Raw genomic sequence first — 19,204 nt, 5'->3', positions numbered from 1 at the left:
GAATCTATATGTATGCCATTGTGAGTAAGAATGCTTAACGAATGTAGTAGAACATTTACACATGTTAAAAGCACTCCCCTGGGAACTGAAGAAGGATTTGCTGTAGCCAGACCAGGTAGGGATGTTGTTTCCAGGACTGGAGATGGCTGCACTCTGCTGTGAGGTGGCTCCTCTGAGTGACAGCCACAGGGCAGTGCAGTTGTCACATCAGAGCCTCTTGCTAATAATGCTGGGGCTCAGCACCTGGAAGGAAGCTCCCCCACCTCCATCCCAGTCTAATAGGGCAGAGAAGCTCAGCCAGTCCCAGCACCCGGAAGGAGGCTCCCCCGCTGCCATCCCAAGCTCCTAGGGCAGAGAAGGTGAGCTGCGTGGGTGCCAGAAGCACCCCCCCCCCCAGTGGAAATGAGAAGACATATAAACAAGCCTCAAAAACAGACTTCCAGATCACCTACAGCAACCCCAAAGGGAAACGAGATGGAACACTCTGATACTTAACCACCTGGACTCTCTGAACTGGCAACAAAAGAGGATCTGGGAAAAATGAAATCAGAAATAATTACTCAGATAACAGCAACGATTTTGCTCATGGTGCAAGACATGATTAATAAATCTAGAGAGGACACAGATAAAAAAATAGAGGATCTGAGGAACATGATGGAATCCCAACATAGGAAACAAATGGAATCCATAAAACAGATACAAACAGATTTCCAAGAGATTAAAAAGTCCATCAAAGTCTGCACAGCCAAATGAACCAATGTGAGGATAGAATTTCACATATAGAAGATAAGATTGCAATTAGTGAGGAGGAAAAGAAAAATTGCTTTAAAATTGTAAGGGAACATGAGAAATCAATCCAGCAGCTGCTAGACAATGCAAAGAAGAATACCATAAGACTGACTGGAGTCAATGAAGAAAGAAGAGAGAGTGCAGATGACATAAAAAAACTGTTCACAGAAGTGATGGCAGAAAACTTCCCAAGGAGGGGAAAAGAACTTGACATACAGATAAGTGAGGCATATAGGACTCCAGCTAGCCTTAATCAAAAAAAAATCTACACATAGGCATATAATAGTTAGGATTCCAGAAATCCAACAGAAGAAAAAAATTCCACAAGCAGTGAGAAAAAAGAAACAAATCACATACAAAGGAAAGCCCATCAGAATCACAGCAGACTTCTCAATGCAAACCCTCAAGGCAAGAAGAGCTTGGAGTGATGTATTTCAAGCCCTAAAGGAAAACAGCTTCCATCCCAGATTGATGAACCCTGCAAAACTATCTTTCAAAATTGATGGAGAAATAAGATACTTTCAAGATAAAGAGCACCTCAGGGACTTCATGAATACCAAACCGGCACTCCAGAAAATTTTAGACAATACCCTAGGAAAAGACAGTGAGGATCACAACCCCAGGAAACCCAGCAGAATGAATCCATTGGGCGTGACAAATTAAACGCAAAAGGGGAGAATCCAACAAAAAGAAAAACTCATGACAAGGCTTTTAAAACTTTTGACTTCAACTCCCTAATGAGTGTAAAATTCAATCTTGTTATTGTGCTGATTGGTATTTTTCTGATTCTAGAGTTGCACACCATTCCTTGTGCTATACTGGCTATTTATCATCTTCTTATGTCTACATTTTAGTTGGGTTGTCTATTAATGAGCTCTAAGAATTCTTTATATATTCTGGTCATAGGTTATATGCATTGTAAATATGGTCTGTTTAAGGACTACTTTTCATTTTAATGATGTCATTTAAAGTTCTAAATTTTGATGGAATCACATTTATCAGTCTTTTTCTTTTATACATCATGTTTTTTGTATCCTAGGTAGTTCTTGCCTACCCTGAATTCATAAATATTTTCCCTTATAATTTCTTCTTAAAGTTTTATACTTTTAGGCTTTCTTATTTAGGTTCATAGATCCCTTCAAGTTATTTTCATATATGGAAAAAAAAGGGTTGAGGTTAATTTTTTATATACGGATACCAGGTGTTCTAGTGCCATTTGCTGAAGACACTATCTCTTCCTCAGCTCTTGATTCAAGTTCATATTCTATAAAATGCTTATGTTAAATAATCTTTCAAAACTCAGTGGATCATATATGTGTGGTTCTATTTCTAGATTCTCTGTTTTATTCCAATGACCTATATGTGTTTCCTTACACCAACACTGCCTTGATTACTGTAGCTTTAGAAGAAGTCTTAAAATTGGGTGCTAAACATCTTCCAACACTGTTTTTGTTTTTGTTTTTGGCTTTTCTGGGTCCTTTGTACTCCTACATAACTTTTAAATTTCAATATCCAGTTCTTCATTTATAGCAAGTATACACAGACCTGAATTTTTATATGCACCTTGTGTCTTCTAATCCTGCTAAATTCAAGTACAAGTTCTAGGGGCTCCTAGAGATTTCTTAGTATTTTCTCTGTAGATGATCATTTCATCTACATATAAAGATTTTGCTTCTGCCGTGCCAATCCTATCCTAGTTGTGTCATTTTATGGCCAGACTATTTTGGTGGGGCCTAGGTTTCAAAGTTTAATGGACAGATGAAGAGTAAGCATATCTGCCCTTGTTCCCCACCTTAAGGAGAAAGCATTGTATCTTCTCCATTCATACAAGGCGTTCTCACTGGAAGTATGGAGTACATGTCTTTAATTTGTTGAGAAGCTTCTGTTCTACTTCTAGTCTCCTGATAGCTTTTACCATGAACAGCTGTAGAATTTGGTCCAATTCTTTTTCTCCAACTAGTGACAGGATCATATGGCTTTTTCCTTTCCTCTGTTCAAATGATGACTTTTGGGGGTGGATCTTCCAATGCTGAACCAACCCTGCCATCCCAATAACAAAACCACTTTCTACATCCTGCCAGATCTGACTTCTAATAGTTTGTTTTGTTAAACACATTTCTATCTATGTTCATACTTTTTTCTTCTATTACCTTTATCCAATTTTAGGATTAGCACAATGTTGAGTTCCTAAAATGAGGGGAGAAGTGTCCCTTCTTTTTTCTGCTTTAAATGTTTGATATAATTTATCAGTTAAAATGTTTATGAGCCTGCTGTTGTCATATAGGTAGGTTTTCAAGTTAGGAATATACTTTCTTTAATAGGTGCTATTCAAATTTTATATTTCCTCCAGAGTTAGTTTCATTAATTTGTCTTCTAACTTACTTCTTAGAAGTTGTCAAATTTATTTCAAAAAAGATTTTTGTAATATGCTTTCTATATCCTTTTAAATTCTGTAAAATCTGTGGTAATGTCTCCTAGATCTTAATATTATAATTTTAAAAATGTATAACTGATATTGTGTAACAGGAAGAAAAAGTCTAAAAGAGCAGGGGAATTGTGAGGAGTAGGGGAAGGGAAGAAAGGGTAAGGAAAAAATATGAGAAGAGGAAAAAAATGGAAACAAGGTCTTTGCAAATAGGGAAGGGTGGAGGGGTTGAAGGGAGGGCAAGGGAAGGGGGAAAAAAAAGAACCAAGATACTCATGTAATGGTACAAGATCCCAATGATGAATGTTACCTTTATTTTATACCTAAAATGTACCAATAAAGTTAATTGGAAAAAAAAAAGACCAATTGGTCTACCTGTTATGTCTAATAATCTTTCTGAAAACATTTTAGGTTTTTTCTTAGACATCTGTTAACTTTTATTGGGAGAATTTCTGCAAAGAGCATAGCATTTTCTTGGCCTACTATCTGAAATGTAACAAACATCTGATCTTTCAAATAAATGGATAAAACTGAAAAAAAAAATAATGCTGGGGCTGCGCCAAACCTCAGTCATATGTTTGGGAATATCCAGTATTTTAAAGCTTCAATTTGCAGTTATGCAACATAGTGTTTCTAAAATGCCGGTTGCAATCATTCTGCTCCTTCAGACTTAAGATATATAAAGTCCTCAAGAGTTTGGAACACATAGGGCCCTCTATTCAAAGTCAACTCTATTTTGCTATACATAAATTTTGACTTCTGTTTAAGGAATATAGATCCAGTTTTTTAAATATCTTGATCAGAATATTAACTGAAATGTCTCCTGCTGGCTTAGACTTTTTCCTACTAAATAGAAGATAAAATATATACAGAAAATTTTATGAATATTTGTGAATGTGGTTGCCTTTTTTTTTTGGTACCAGGGTACCAGGGATTGAACTCGAGGCAGGCGACGGAACCACTGAGCTAAATACCAGGCCCCAATGTGGTTGCCTTCTGTTGGAGACTCATTAGTATTGGTTTGCATGATTTAGTATAAGCTGCTTGCACTTGTGTGTTTTGTGCCTTGTTCTAATCACAGTGCAAACAGCAGACATAAAATAAATATTTGTGAAATGAATGAATAATGGTGCCTTCTATCCAAAATAATTTGAGGATATTATCTGTTGCATAAACAAATAATTAGAATGATTGCTTGAGATGTAACCAGAGTAATTCATGACTGTGTTAATTGTTCACCCTAAAAAGATTAGAGCCTTTCTCTTCTACCAAATCAATCCCAAGAAAGGCACTGTGCTCAACACCTCTGCCAGATGATGGGGGTGCGTTTTAGAATGGCCATAGTTTTTTGCTTAAATCATTACTACTTTCAGAATAATCCTAAACTTAAATTATGAACAATTGAATACATGATTTAGATGATTAATTATAAAAAACATCCAGCATTGCATATGGCATTCAGACATAGTAATTTTTATATTGATTTATAAATTAATAATTAGTCCCTAGACTTATTATATTTAGACATAGAGCCCATTTTTTAAAAATATACCAAAGTTTGATCCTTTTTATAATCCCCTCTGTTGCCACCCATTCTTGTTTGCCCCCCTCCCCAAAGCAAAGTCTGAGCTACAGATCTTGGTTCAGCCTTTCAAGTCATGTGTACATACTTGAGGCTTTTACTGGTTAGTGGATTGAACATTTTACTCATGTCTTCCTGTTATTGAAGTTAAGACACAGCAGTATCTTAGAAGATTCAAAACATTGGTGAGAAGAGAATGAGGAGAATAATATTTAAAATTACTCTCCTGGAGTATACAGTGCATACTTATAAGCAAATGAATAAAATCCAATTTAGGCTTTATCTTCATGTCAGCTACAGTTTGCTTTTATAGTGCCTCCAGCCATGTCGGGTCTAGCTCTTTTAAGCCAGGAGACTACAGTATGTAGCATTGTTTTCCAGTGGAATGTCAGTGAATTGCAGGGAAAACCTTTCCAGCCCTCTGTCCCCTGTGCCATGTCACATGGCAAGTCATCTCCTCCCTGGTCTCCAGCTGGTCTGCGATCATCCTCTACAGTGTCCCTGCCATCAGAAGAGAAGGTGAAAATCAGCCTGCAGGTTTAAATTAATTGCACTCCTCGGTTATGCTGCGAGTTAGCCAGTCCTTTAAATAACAACACTGTACACTTCTAGTTTAAACATAATTGGAAAGAGAAAGTTGACATTAAAGTAGTGAGTGAGAGTAAACTTAACTGAAGGTGAACAGTTAAAACATTCATAGGCAAATACTCGAATTATCTGACAAAGTTATAGGCAGTTGACTATTTTATGAAATAAACTCATTACCAATTTGAGAGAATAATTTAAACATCTTTTTGTTTCCAAACCTTACATGGCTAATTATGTCGTCTTCATTCTGATGGAGCATTACTTTTATTCATGGTAGAAGTCACTTTTTAAGTGTAATCTTTTAGTCTAATTATAAATGTGATACTGCAGAAAATGTTAAAAATGGCTCCATTTGAAATTGAGTACTCTGGTAATTAAGATCTGAAAGAAGTTGGACACAGTGATGAGGTCCTGAGTTTTCCTGGAGCCAGCTACAGCCATGAGTTTATCACGTCTTCATTGGGAAAAGAAACAGATGTGGTTATGGCGCTGGCTCTGATCTTTCCAAGGACTGTTTCTATATCCACATTGTAGCATTTTCCACTCTGTATCTGTAATTCTGCAGTTAGAGTTCTGTGTCACTGAACTGTAACCAGGACTTACTCATTTTTTGTGCCCTTTGTCCAGGGCATCCCCTAGTGCATAGGCAGCTGCTTAGGCAATATTTGCTAAAAGAATTAAGATTTTATGTGAGTAATCACGGAAGGTAAATCTAAGAATGAGGTTTCAATCTTCCTGATTTTTTTATGCTCATATGGCACATTTCACTATCAATTTTGTCTCTTGTGCACAGCTAAAATTGACATACTGTATTTCTGGGGGGAAATTCTATTAGCATATCCTGTCAAGCTCCAAAACAGAGGCAATTCTTAGAACTAATATTTATGTGCAGTCATTAGTTGCTAAGAATAATAATTTACTTGTAAATGCAAGATTGTATTAATTTTATCTGTAATGGAATTCTTGTTCATCCTCAAAATCATAGCAAATTATTAAAACTACTTTGTGGGGAGTACAAAGTTAAGGGAATCAAATTTGTTTTACAAGGATATTTGCTGTAATTAATTTTAAAATGTCTTTCGCTTTTTCATGTGGTACTTTGAATTTAGATAATAATTTTTAAAACTTTATACAAAAGCTATTCTTCCCATTTTTCTTTTTCTTATTTCATCCTCAAGCCTAGAATGTGTCTTTAGTTTTCCATTCTGTGTGAACTAGCTAAATTATGCTGCATCTTATGCTGTTTAGTACAGAGTAGATTCAGAAAATATATATTATTTTGAGACAAACAAATACATAATCATTGATGATCACTTTTGCCAATAGCTTCAAAACAATGGATATTTGTAATTGTGACTATCTATAATCAGCTAGTGCACACAGTAGTGGTATAATGTCTAGTTTCTGTTTCCATTGGTCAATACCTGTCCCTTACAGGCTATTAAATATTTTGTCAGTTACCCCTGTCTGGTTAATAACTCTATGAGAACTCCAATTTAAATACATTTTGAATTATCACAGAAGAATTTGACCTGAATGCTATGTTAGTTCTGTATGAAATTCCACATCTTTGAAACTTGCAAATTAAAGATCATCAAGTGCCTTTTGAGTCATCCTTGACTCCTACCTTTCTGTACACCCCTAATTCATCAGTAAATCTTGCAGACCCTCCCTTCAAAGCATTTTCTGACTCTGACCTCTTCCTCACTACATTCATTCTCTTACCATAGCTCTAGTCATGCAGTCTCTTGCCTAGGCAGTTGTAGTAACCTTTTACTGGTCTCCCTGCTTCTGGTCTTGCCTCCTAAAATGTATCCTTCAAACAAAGAAGGACCATTAGAGTGATCCTTTAAAAAAGAAGCCTGGGTCATTTCTTAAAGGCCCCTTGCCCTCTGACCCCTTTTCCTGGGTTCTGTGCTCCATCTGTCCTGGACTCAGTAAAACACCTTCTTGTTTTACTTTGCTTGAACTCTTACTGCTTTCTAAAACTAGTATTTTCCTGTTTTTGTTGCTTGTGGTGGTGTTTGTGGTATTTATGTTTTAATTATCTGCCTGACTTGTTCGTCTAGAGTTTAAGCTTCATGGGGGAAGGAACTTGTGTTTCATTTATACTTGTGTTCTCAGCCTGAAAACAGCCCTTCCCACATGTTAGGTACTTAAATATGTGTTGCACTGTTGACCAAAGAAATGTTCAAACTCACCCTGATAATTCTTACAAAACAAGCGATACTAATATGAATAGATGTTTTCTAAAAGATAATAAGAGGCATTTCTAATTACAATCATATGACACTAGCATAAGTAGGTGAGCATAAAAAAAAATTCAAGCTCGGGTATATTTTGGAACAGTATAAAATAAATGTATCATTTCAAAGAATAATTGATTTATTATATAGTTCTGGCATAACTATTTGGCCTTCTTAAATAGAGAACTATGCCATGCTATATTTAAAAATTAATTCCAGATATTAAAATGGGAGTGTATACACACACAAAGTCATCTAGGTGTGGTTGGTGGTGTTGTTGTGTGAACACTGTAGCATGTACTTAACACAAACCTAGCTGCTGTAGCCTTCCACACAGCTGACTATATGGGGCAGCCATGGCTCCTGGGCTAATAAGACATCCACTGAACACTACTGAACATGGTAGGCAGCTTTAACACAAGAGTAAGTATTTGTGTGTGTAAACATAGAAAAACACATTAAGAATACAAGATAAAAATGATGCACCCATGTAGGGTGTTGGTGTGAATGGGGTTACCAAGACTGGGGCTTGCAGCAGGGCAGGGAGGTGAGAGAGTGCCAGGCCCAGGCCCCTGTTATGCGCTGCCCTGGACTTTACAGGTGCCGTGTGCTGCGCCACATTAAGTTCATGGCAAGTGTTTTCTTTCTTTAATACTAAGTTAACCTTGGGCTGGGGACTTAGCTCAGTGGTTTCGCCGCCTGCTGTGCAAGCACAAGGGCCCGAGTTCAATCCCCGGTACCAATAAGTTAACCTTGGCTTACTGTAATTTTTTTCTTTATATACTTTTGAATTTTTAAAAATGTTTTGACCCATTTGTAATAATGCATAGCTTAAAACACACATTGTACAGTCATGCAAAGATTTTTTTAATATTCTTACTCTATAAGCTTTTTTTCTATTTTTAATTTTTAAAAATTTTTAAACTTCTTTGTTAAATGGTAAGACACAAACATATACATTATCCTAGGCCTACATGCTGGGTCAGAATCATCATTGTCAGGGGCCGGGATTTAGCTCAGTGGTTTCGCCACCAGCTGCACAAGCGCAAGGACCGGAGTTCGATTCCCGGTACCAAAAAAAAAAAAAAAGAATTGTCATTGTCTCTGTCTTCCATGTCCACATCCCACTAGAAGGTCTTCTGTGGTAGAACACTCATAGATCTGTCACCTACTGTCACAGCAGTGCCTACTGGAATCTCTCCTGAAGGCCCATCCCGAGGCTGCTTTCCAAATACTTTTCGTCTTTATGCCAGTAGCAAGAGCACACTCTAAATAACAGTTAATAGTATCATGGAGTTAATACATAATCCAGTAATATGGTTGTTTTCTCTATCATTAGCAAACATTATGCACGTTACACAGTTGTATGTGTTATACTTTTATACAACTAATAGCACAGTTACTTTGTTTGCAGCAGCATCCCCACAGACATATGCTGCCAAATCACAAGGGCTATGATAACACTAAGTAGTAGAAGTTTTTCATGGGATCACTGTCCTACACATATACAGCCTGTAATTAACCAAAACGCAGTTGTGTAATACATTACTGTGTGTGTGAATCGACTTGATCATATATTTAAAAAAAAAAAAATCTCCTACAAGGCCAGGGATTTAGCTCAGTGGTTCTGCCACCTATCTTGCAAGCACAAAGTCCCAAGGTCTATCCCTGGTATAAAACAACTCCTATAAACTGGTAAGAACCAGGATCTCAATGTTAAAATCAGTACCAGCTATGAAAAGTGATATTGAAATAGGAGAGGAAATGCAAATGACCAGAGAGCGTATGAGAAGAAGCCCAAGAATGTTTTATCAAACACAGATTTGGCAAAATATAAAACACCAATAACTGGTGCTGGAAAGCATGTAAAGAAAGAAACATTCTTTTTCATTGCTAATGGGAAAATGAAAAGTAAATCTTCAGCATCTGTTAAAATATAAAACATGCAAAATTTGCCAAGCAGCTTTATATTAGAGAATCTATCCAACAAATGAAAGCATCCGGTAATAGAGACAAATGTGCCACACATTTATTGAAACATTATTTGTTATGGAAGAGGAACTGAAAACTATTTAAAACTTTATCAAGTAAGTTATGGTATGTTTATCCTAGGAAACTTTGACAACTTTAAAACAATTGTTACATACGTTTTCTTGATTTGAAAGACTACATATGATTTAATGGCTGTATTAGGGGTCTCTAGAGGAACAGAATCAATAGAACATATATGAATAATTTTACAAGGGGATTTATGAGGTAGGCTTACAGGATGAGAGAAGAAAGAGTCCACAGTGGCTGTCTGTGCACTGGAGAGCTGGAGGATCCGGTAGGTGCTCACCCCAGAAAAATGGAAGCTACAGAAACAAAGGGATCCAGAATGCAGCACCAGTGCAAGGTCAGAACCTGGAAGCTCCCTGGAGTCGCCAGTGCAGTCTGTATTGGAAGCTGAAGAAACTGGAATCTGATGTCCAAAAGCAGTGGCAAATGAAGACCAGAGCTTTTTGAAAACAAGGATGCTTCCTTCACCTTTCCCTTTTTATTTCATCCTGTTGGTTGATGCCACCCATATTCAGGGTTGGTCTGACCCACTCAGTTTGCTCCCCTAATGTTAATCATACACACACACACACACACACACACACACACAACTGTGCTTTACCAACCTGATAGGCAGTTCTTGCTCAAGTCAGGCTGACATATCACAATTAATGGCCACAATGCCAGAAAGTCTCAGAGTCATTTTATTGTACAATCCATTTTTTAAATGAAATAATATATGTTTGTATACATGGATTTTGGATATATGTATTTGTAAGGAAATATGTAAAAAGGGACCTATCAATAAGTCATCAAGAATTGCTATATTAGGAGTGAAAAGCAGGGAAGAGTTGAGACTAGTATCAATTCCAATCACATTAGTGTTTAACCTGGTGAAACAGACATATTCTTTTAATTTTAAAAGATACGATAAAGATTATTTAATGATAAATATTAATACAGAGTATAAGACAAAAGTACTTTGGCTTTGAGCAATTGCAAATAATATGTATACCAAGAAAGAAAACCCAACATGACTGTATGTGGTCAGAGACATCTTCAAAAAAAAAATCAAGTCTCGCTTGACTAATATGGCAGTGTTCTACAAATCTACTTAGTTTATAGATTTTGAATTTGAATTTCTGTTTTCAATTCACTTAAAACTTGGTTATTCTAAAAAATAATTACTGAAGAAACTACATTATAAAATAAATAGACAAAAAATACTGTTTCATTGTTAAAATGTTATGATCTTTTAGTTATTCTTCATAAACTGACCAGTTGAAAGGTGAAGACCAGGGATTTAGCTCAGTGGTTCCGCCACCTGCCTCGCAAGTGGAAGGGCCCAAGTTCGATCCCTGGTACAAAAAAAAAAGGTGAAGACCTTGCTATGCCTAACCTATGATTAAATAGATGACCATCTTTTTAAAATTTTGCTTTTTCTTACATTTGATACAAAGATTGTTTATCATTTTTCTCTTTTATTTCAGAACGCTTTACCCTGTACAGCTCTAAAAACCTTAGACAAGCATGGAATAAGTAAGTCTATAGATTTTGCTCATTCTCTTTTTCTCCCTTTTAATAGCTAAAACTTACCTGATAAACTTGTCACGGCATTTTTTCATTTATTCGTGCTGTTATCTATTCATTCATTTAGCTATTAGACTGTTATTAAGCCCTGTGTGCTGGCTATCATGTTCAGCCTGGGCCAACATTCAGTATGGGTTTGGGTTCCTAGAGCCATGTGGTATTGTATCAGAATTGTAAATCCTGAAATTTTTATGGCCCATCTTCTTGTAATCAAATTCCAAGAAACATTTTATTATCAGCAGAACATTTATAAAATACAATTTATTGACTGACTTTATGCTCTAAATGAGTTTGTGGCAACTTTTTGAGCTAGATAAAATTGATGTCAAATTTTTCAGGTATCTGTTTCCCCTAAGCCTTATTAGGAACCTGAGTACATGTGTCACTTGAAGTATATTTGCTCCATTTTTCTTTTTCTGTTCTCCCTCTGACCTTGTTGAAGCAATGTTATTTACTGGTTTCAGAATTTCAGAAAATAGGAAGATCTGGTTTCTGAAAGTTATTCGAGTCTTTTTGCAAAAGCCAAACATTGGAGGTGGAAAGCAGAATAACCGAGTACTCCCTTTTGGTTGTAAACATCACACTGCAAACATTACACTGGAGAACTGGAACTTCTTAGATTAAATAAACTATCCTTTGTCATAATAACATTTTGTCTGTGGGGAATTTATATGATCTCACATTTTATTGTTATGACATGTTTAATTTTGGACACCACCAGGTGTAAAAATAAAAAATAAGGAAAACCTTTTCACATCTACAATGCTTTTAATCAATGCGGTCAGTAGAGACAGTGGACAGCTGATGGTGAGGAACTTATGGGATGAATACACGAACTTCTGCGGTAGTTTATTGCAATGAATTATTGGAACGCTATAGCCACTTATTTGTATTGAACCTGTACTTAATACTTAATACACTAGTATCATTTTTGCCTAACACAGGCCTTTGCATTTACCATTTGAACAGCCAGATCTCAACCTTTGGAGTCTACACTGGGATCCACCCTCTTTGAGGAATGTTCTATGCCTGCTGTTTGCCTTTTCTAACCACTAGCCTAACATTTTAATTAAATGCTTTTGTATACCATGTAACACAGTGTGTAGTTCCTACCTTAATTACATAATTAGACATATTCCTCTCATAATTGCTCAAAAAGTTTTGTCCACCCAACTACTTTGTGAAACAATTATTGATAAAGCAGTTGAATTTCTAACCCTATATTTAAAATATTAGGAAAATCTGACAACTTATAGCATAGCAGCTACAGCTGTGTACAACTTTGAAGCATACATCATTAGAAATACAGAATTTAGAATTAGTACTCATTTCAATTCATTTTAAACACTGGGTCCCACTTTTAGATTATTGCTTAAATATTTTAGAGAAAATATTAAAGGCTAAGCTTGAGGTAAGATTTTTAAACTACAAACATGCCCTGTTTAGCATCACTCTCTTTTTAAATTTCCCATAAGTCTTGTTTTTTTGCCGCCTCGGGGGCTTGTCTCAGAAACACTACATACTAAAATCATCACTAAGATAGTACTAAAATATTCCTTTCTGTTATGCCAATATTAAGTGCTGAATCTCTACGCCCAAACTATAGCCTTTAGTGTATTGAAAGAAAACTAAGAATCCAGAGACATGAATTTAATTATTGATTCTTTCACCAAATGGACCTTGCAACCATCATTGACATTCTGACATCTCTTCCTTCAGGAGTATGATCTAAAGTAGAGAGAACTGCATTAAAAGACTTTTAAACAGGTGCCAGTTTTTCCGTCTGCTAATTAATTTGCCTGTCTAAAGCATAACTGCTAAATTGAAGCAACCAGTAAGTTCTCTTGTACAATGGTAATAGGTTCAAAGTAAAGTGATGTAATTTGCAAGAACTAATTTGGATTCAATTTAGATGGGTTAATGTAAGATAGGTGGGTTAATAAAAAAAGTTTGTGGCTGTTGAAAATTAAGTATCAGTGCCTCTAAAGATATGCATTAACCCAGCTATTAAAGCTAGTGAGGGTGTTAACTCATTCAAGTGAGTAGAAATTTCTCAAGAAATTAATTCTTAAGTTTCTTGGGATAGCTACAGTAAGTGACCCAGTTCATTTGGGGGCCACATCTGACCCAGGTAGCACCATGTAGTTCCCTGCTGGCTTCATCTGTATCCATAACCATGAGCATAATTTTATCCTTTGGTGAGTTTTTTTAAATATTCTATGAAAACAAAGCAGTGATGGAGTGACTATCAAAAGGTCCAATAGCTATACAAGCTGAAATGTTTAATATAAAAAAAACTTAATTATAGGATTGAGAGTAACAATTTTATACCCATAAAGAAAAGAAAGCCCTTCTATTCCCTTATACTGGAAATGCGCAATGCATATGAACTCTTCCTGCATAAGGGGATTTAGGGCTAAAAGGAGACAAATATTAATTACATAAAAATATGTACTGTTTTCTGAGTGCTTTCAAAACATTTCATTTTATTTCATTGGAGTTATAAAGAATCCCTATTTCTCTTCCAACTCCCTATTTATAGTTGTTTGACATTGGCATGTATGTGCAATCAACCAAGAATTTCAGCCACTTAAAAGATCTTTTATTATTTTGGCTGGAGAAGAAGCCTTAGTATATACTCTCCAACAAAGTCAAGGGTAAGATTCCAGGAACACATTTGCTTGTTTTGGAACTTTTTAACAGCTGAACAATTTGGGAGGTTTGAAAGTATCAGAATGAGAGCTAAGGATAAACCACTAAGTCACAGAAGACAGATCTGGAAAACACAGCGAGCATCCGGCTGGTAAAGGGAAGCCTATCCACAGGCTCGGAGTGAGTGCAGGGTCACCTTGTGCTGCCTCTGCACTAGCTGTGCTTATAATAATCCTTTTGCTACTCAGTGCAATTGGATTCCTCCTAAAAACTTACATAAATTGATATCTTTAAATGTGTAGTAAATACAGAAACATGGAAATGAAGCCATCTTTCTGGGAACACAAAATCAGAAAAGAAAACATCTCCCTGCTATATTTCAGTATACCAGCTGTCCCAGGCTCTAATCTGGAAAATTTAGAAATGCTTCCTAACTTTGTGCTCTTTAACTTCCCCTGAGTATTTCGTCTGACTCCATGTTTAACCTTCAAAACAAATTTTAAAGATGACTTCCTAGAAAGCTGTGTTACATATACATAAAACATAATATAAATTTAACTAATAGTTGGAGAAATAACCTAACTTTCACTTTGCTACAGGTGCACTATTGTGTTTTTCTCTTTGTCATATCTGATGTGTCCTATTAAATTTAAGTCAATACCTTCTCAAGAAACTAAAATACCCTGTTTTCCACTCTACCCTGTTGTTCTACGTTGATCTAAACTTGCCAAACAAAATAATATATTGCAAAGTAAGTTAGAGCTATAAATTTCCTTGCCAGCATAGAAATATGAACAAAGTAAGAGCATCCTTGGTGCACTAGGAGGAGCAGTTGAGTTGAGTCAGATCTTTAAATCATCTTTTTCCACGTTCACATTTTTTTCCCTCTGTTAATTATGTTTTTGTTATTCTGTTTACTTCAAAGTAGCAGTTTTAGGGCTGGGGATTTAGCTCAGTGTTTCCACCTGCTGCCTTGCAAGCACAAGTTCCTGAGCTGGATCCCCAGTACCAAAAAACAAACAAACAAACAAACAAGTAGCAGTTTTAATTTATTTAGTACCTGGACATTTTCTCTCATTTTCAAGGAAATTATTCTATTCATTGTCTATTCACTTGTTGGAGGATGTGTTTATTGGAGTGATGAACTCTAAAGCAGACACTAAAGGGAATATTGTGGAATCCCAGCTTCTTAACATAAAAGATGTGCTGTGACTGTCAGCTGCCAAGCAATGTGGATTCAAGTCCATTAGAGGCCCTGAGGGGTGTAATTCCTCAACACATTCTGTTGTTGAAAATATCCAGTTTTCAATTCATTAACAGACACAAGCAGGTCCCTTGTCCTGGCCTTGGAGACCCATATATGATATTGTTTGAAGGTCCCAAATACTCACCTGCTTGCTTGAAAGTTAAAGTTGAGAGCATTTTATGGGGAATTTGGTTTCCTAAGATTGAATCATTAGTTCAGTAACTGAAACATTATGTAAGTGTGATGTTACTTAGACTCGCTGAACTCCTTGTCACCTAACAGAGAGTAGTTCTAGGAAATTGCAGGTTGGATTCCTGAAAGAAAAAAAAAAAGAAGACCTGACATAAACGCCCCTGGGAAGTGTCCTAGAGAACCTCAAACAAGACAGAATTAAAGAGTGTTCAAAAACTCAGGCGGGGCACAGATTTCAGGAAGGCAAAGAAGAAGCTGTCTTACCAAAAAAGTGGTGAATTTGCCAAAGGCCTGGGCCTGGCCGCTAGTAGTAGCAACACCATAAATGTAGAACATATGCCACACACCTAGTCAAAGGCCCAACCTACACTCCTGCTAAGAATTATTGTCAAATAGAGGGAGTGGTGTTATTTAACATTTGGACAAACTTTTGCAATGTAGAATTAGCTTTCATGTGCACTGCCACAGCTTCACATGTCCTCACAGGCTTTTAAGGTAATCAGGGCCATTTTATCTCCATTTTACCACTTAAAATAAACATGCTCGGTGAAGTCAAGTGGTCAGAGTCATTGAAAATTACAATTTGGAATCCATGCCCCACACTGAATCTTGTGAAAGGAATACAGTGCTAAAACTTTGATATCACATAGGCTTCTAAATATCTAGTTTTATTTTAGTCTCACAATTTTGGATGGCACAATTTCTCCTGGGACCTGATGCCCTTCTCAGTCTAGGTTATATGTTGGAGCAGAGTCAGAGCAGGGTGGAAACCTGATTTCCTCTGTCCTGAGGGAAGAACCAGCAGCAGGCTGCCCACCCACCCATACCAGACTCAGTCCTCCCCTGCAGCACTACTGGGCAGGGCACCAATGGTGAGCTGAAGGCTGGCTTGTGACAATCTAAGTGCCAGAGCCATAGGCTTGCCAGAAAGCCACACACCCAGCTAGCAAGACTTGTCGCCCATTCCACACAGCTCTCACTGCCCCAGGGATGACTTGTCTCCTGTCATTTTATGTTCTTTCTCTCTCTCTCCCTCTCCCTCTCCCTCCCTCCCTCCCTCTCTCTCTCTCTCTCTAAAAACTTAACTGTCATTAATAACCCATAGTGGTGCCAAGGACACCATCTTGCTATTAGTTATTTGTCTGGCATGACTTTCTGTTCCCCTTCTGATGGATAGAAAATGTCCATCTTCTCTCTTCCTAATTGGCAGTACGTGCCAGGCTTGGGAGTTGGCAACAGCCATTTTTTTCATCCTTTCAGATTGTGTGGTGAACTCCTCATCTGAAAGTGCATGTTTCTGGTACAGCTAATATCTTCCTTCTGCCTCACAGCTTGTTACGGCGTAAAACCCAGCCATACTCTGAAGCAGGACAGAGCTTCCAGGGGCAGGTGGACTGCCTGTTTCCCAAAGGAGGAGGATGAAATTGGGCTTTCTTAAACTGTTGCTCAGAACACTCTAGCAGTGCAAACTGAAGTGTAAAGTGGAGTATAAAGTATAAAGTGGAGTACAGCCATAACAAATGGCAACAAATATTGGCAGGAAGTTCCATAAACATATCTCACATTCTGTCTGGCAGAAGTTTAGATGGGCCTAGCTAGTTTCTTTGATCTGGGCCACAATCAAGGTTTCAGAGCTCATATCTGGAGGCTGTGGTGGAGAATTTGCTCCAACAATCACTTGGGGTTTTGGCAGAGTTTTGTTCCATGTAGGAGTAGAGCTAAGGTCAACCAGGAGGAGCAGCTCCTTGTCTTCCTGCATGTTGTCACATCCTTTTTCAAAGAAGCTTCAAATTGCTCTGACTTCTCTTCCTCCAGCAGGAGCAAGTTTTCTCTTTCTAAACTCATTCATGTAATTAGCTTGGGCCTGCTTAGATAACCCAAGTTCATCCCTTTGTTGCAAGGTGTGTAACTGTAATCTCTTCTACAGGGACCCTTTTGCCACAGAAAGTAACATACTTCCAGGCATCAGGGGTTGGCAAGTACACATCTTCTATGGCCATTCTGCACTCAAGTGGGTACCAGGGTTTCCTAGGCAGTCATATGACATGGGATTGAAGCAGAGCAAGGAAACAAACCCAGTCCTAGCCAGGTGAGGCATTCCTTTCTGCTTGGTCTCTGGCCTATCAGCTGGCAGGCATAGAACTCTGACTCTGATGGACCCACATTTCCTGGTTTACAATAGATCCTCTCAATATTAGGGGTGAGGAATGAATCATTTTCCATCTCTGGCACAGAAGTCAAAGAAGGTAATGTTCAGAGAAGGTGGTGATAACTGGAAGTTTGGTCTGTATCCTCACTGTACAATGTGATAGCCGCTAGACGGCTATGGCTCCTGACCACCGGAAGTGTGGCTAGTGTGATTCAGGAACTGAATTTCTAATTGTATTAAATTTAATTAATTCAAATCATTAATTTAATCACTTGCCAGTGTTACACAAGCATAGAGTCTGATGTTTTGGAAACTATGCTAAAGAGTGATTACATTTTATACTCAAATGTCCAGACATCTTACTTTATATTTCTTCATTTCACACCTGTCTCCTTTTTTGCCCCCATTTCCTTCTTTCTCTTAATTTTAATTTTCATTTGTTAGTATGCATTTGAAGTACGTGAAGTTTATATTCATCTTGGGAAGCAGGTACATCTTTTATTTGTAAACACTCTGAAAAAGTAACAGCTCTGGAGTTCCCAATAAGCATAATAAATCTGCAAGGGGATCATGGAAATATCAAAGAACATCAGGCAGACATCCCTGACCTTCCTCCTCCCCTGCAGAAGCCATGCAGTTCCCTCTTGAGGGGAGCTGCCTGTTGCAAGCCTCTCTCTTCCTTTCTCCTTCTGTGTTCTCTCTCTTTTCTGTTGGAAACTGTTAGGGGTTAGACACACAGCTCTGTACCCTTTTTGAACTCCCTGAAGAATTCACCTCTCTGCTGTTTTCCAGTTCGCCTTGATCTCCCCTCACTCTGCTCGGGAAATACCGCAGTAGCATCTCACTGTGTAGGAGAAGCTGTTGAAAGGGGCTCGGTTTTCCAAAGGAGCCTCCCAAATCAAGTGTCAGGTCTCCCTCCACTGGGCCTTACAGGTGCACATGCTAATTCTTAAGCTTTAGAGCACAAAAACATTGCTACAGTTTAAAAAGTGAAGCCAAACAAATGCAGAAGGTTTTACTTCTCATTATTTAGAAGGAACACCTGATACATGATCCCGTCCCTCAGCATTTATTTATATCATTTTCTATTGATTAGGAAAATACTTAAGGCAGGAGGGTCATGAGTTCAAGCCCAGCCTGGTCAACTTAGGGACTTAGCAAGACCCTGTCACAAAATTTAAAAATTTAAAAAGGGGCTGGTGATGTAGTCCAGTGTGAAGGCCCTTGGTTCAATCACTAGACCCCTGCCAAAAAAAAAAGAAAGAAAAGAGAGAAAGGGAGGGAAGGTGGGAGGGAGAAAAGAAAGAAAAGATATGAGTTTAGTGAATTTTTAGTCTCAAAATAAAGATGAACGTAAAAAGTCAGTGGAGGAGAGGTGATTTTAATAGCAGTGCCATCCTTTGTATACTGTGGCACCCACACACCCTGCCCCCTTTTCCCTTGACTGATTGTCCTGAAACAAAGCCCCCTCCTTGTTGAGGATGCCTTCTGTAGAACTGGGGCTCAGCTTCTACTCATGGTGAGGATAGTTACTGGATTACTCATGTTTGACATGTGTATACAGCAGCCCTACTAACCATCTAAGAAAACATAGTCAACAAATATTATTAATATGAATCAAGAAAAACCAGAGAAGGAAGGCTGCACAAGTTAGTTGTTGGCACAAATGGCAAGAAAATGCCTGAAGCCAGTGTCATGCTTGCTTTCA

The 19,204-nt window shown here is 37.6% G+C and overlaps 1 protein-coding gene across 6 annotated transcripts in view; it reads left to right on the top strand.

The window, feature by feature from the left end:
* Cdk14 (cyclin dependent kinase 14) overlaps nt 1-19,204 on the top strand; it is a 617,491-nt gene that overhangs the window by 461,218 nt on the left and 137,069 nt on the right. For 5 of the 6 annotated variants that reach the window (XM_021242623.2, XM_087204731.1, XM_087204728.1 and 2 more), the window contains one exon: nt 11,158-11,206. In XM_021242623.2, the coding sequence (XP_021098282.1) occupies nt 11,158-11,206 (49 nt within the window). Of the gene's footprint in view, nt 1-11,157; nt 11,207-11,721 lie in introns of all 6 variants that reach the window. The other variant, XM_087204729.1, reaches the window with a different exon arrangement.

This window comes from Heterocephalus glaber, unplaced genomic scaffold (genome assembly GCF_053883595.1).
Source record: "Heterocephalus glaber isolate CG9 unplaced genomic scaffold, H.glaber_assembly_v1.0 deba00000546, whole genome shotgun sequence".
In the NCBI taxonomy this organism is placed as follows: Eukaryota; Metazoa; Chordata; class Mammalia; order Rodentia; family Bathyergidae; genus Heterocephalus; species Heterocephalus glaber.
Note: the sequence above shows the minus strand (reverse complement) of the source record. Positions and strands in the feature narration are given on the sequence as shown.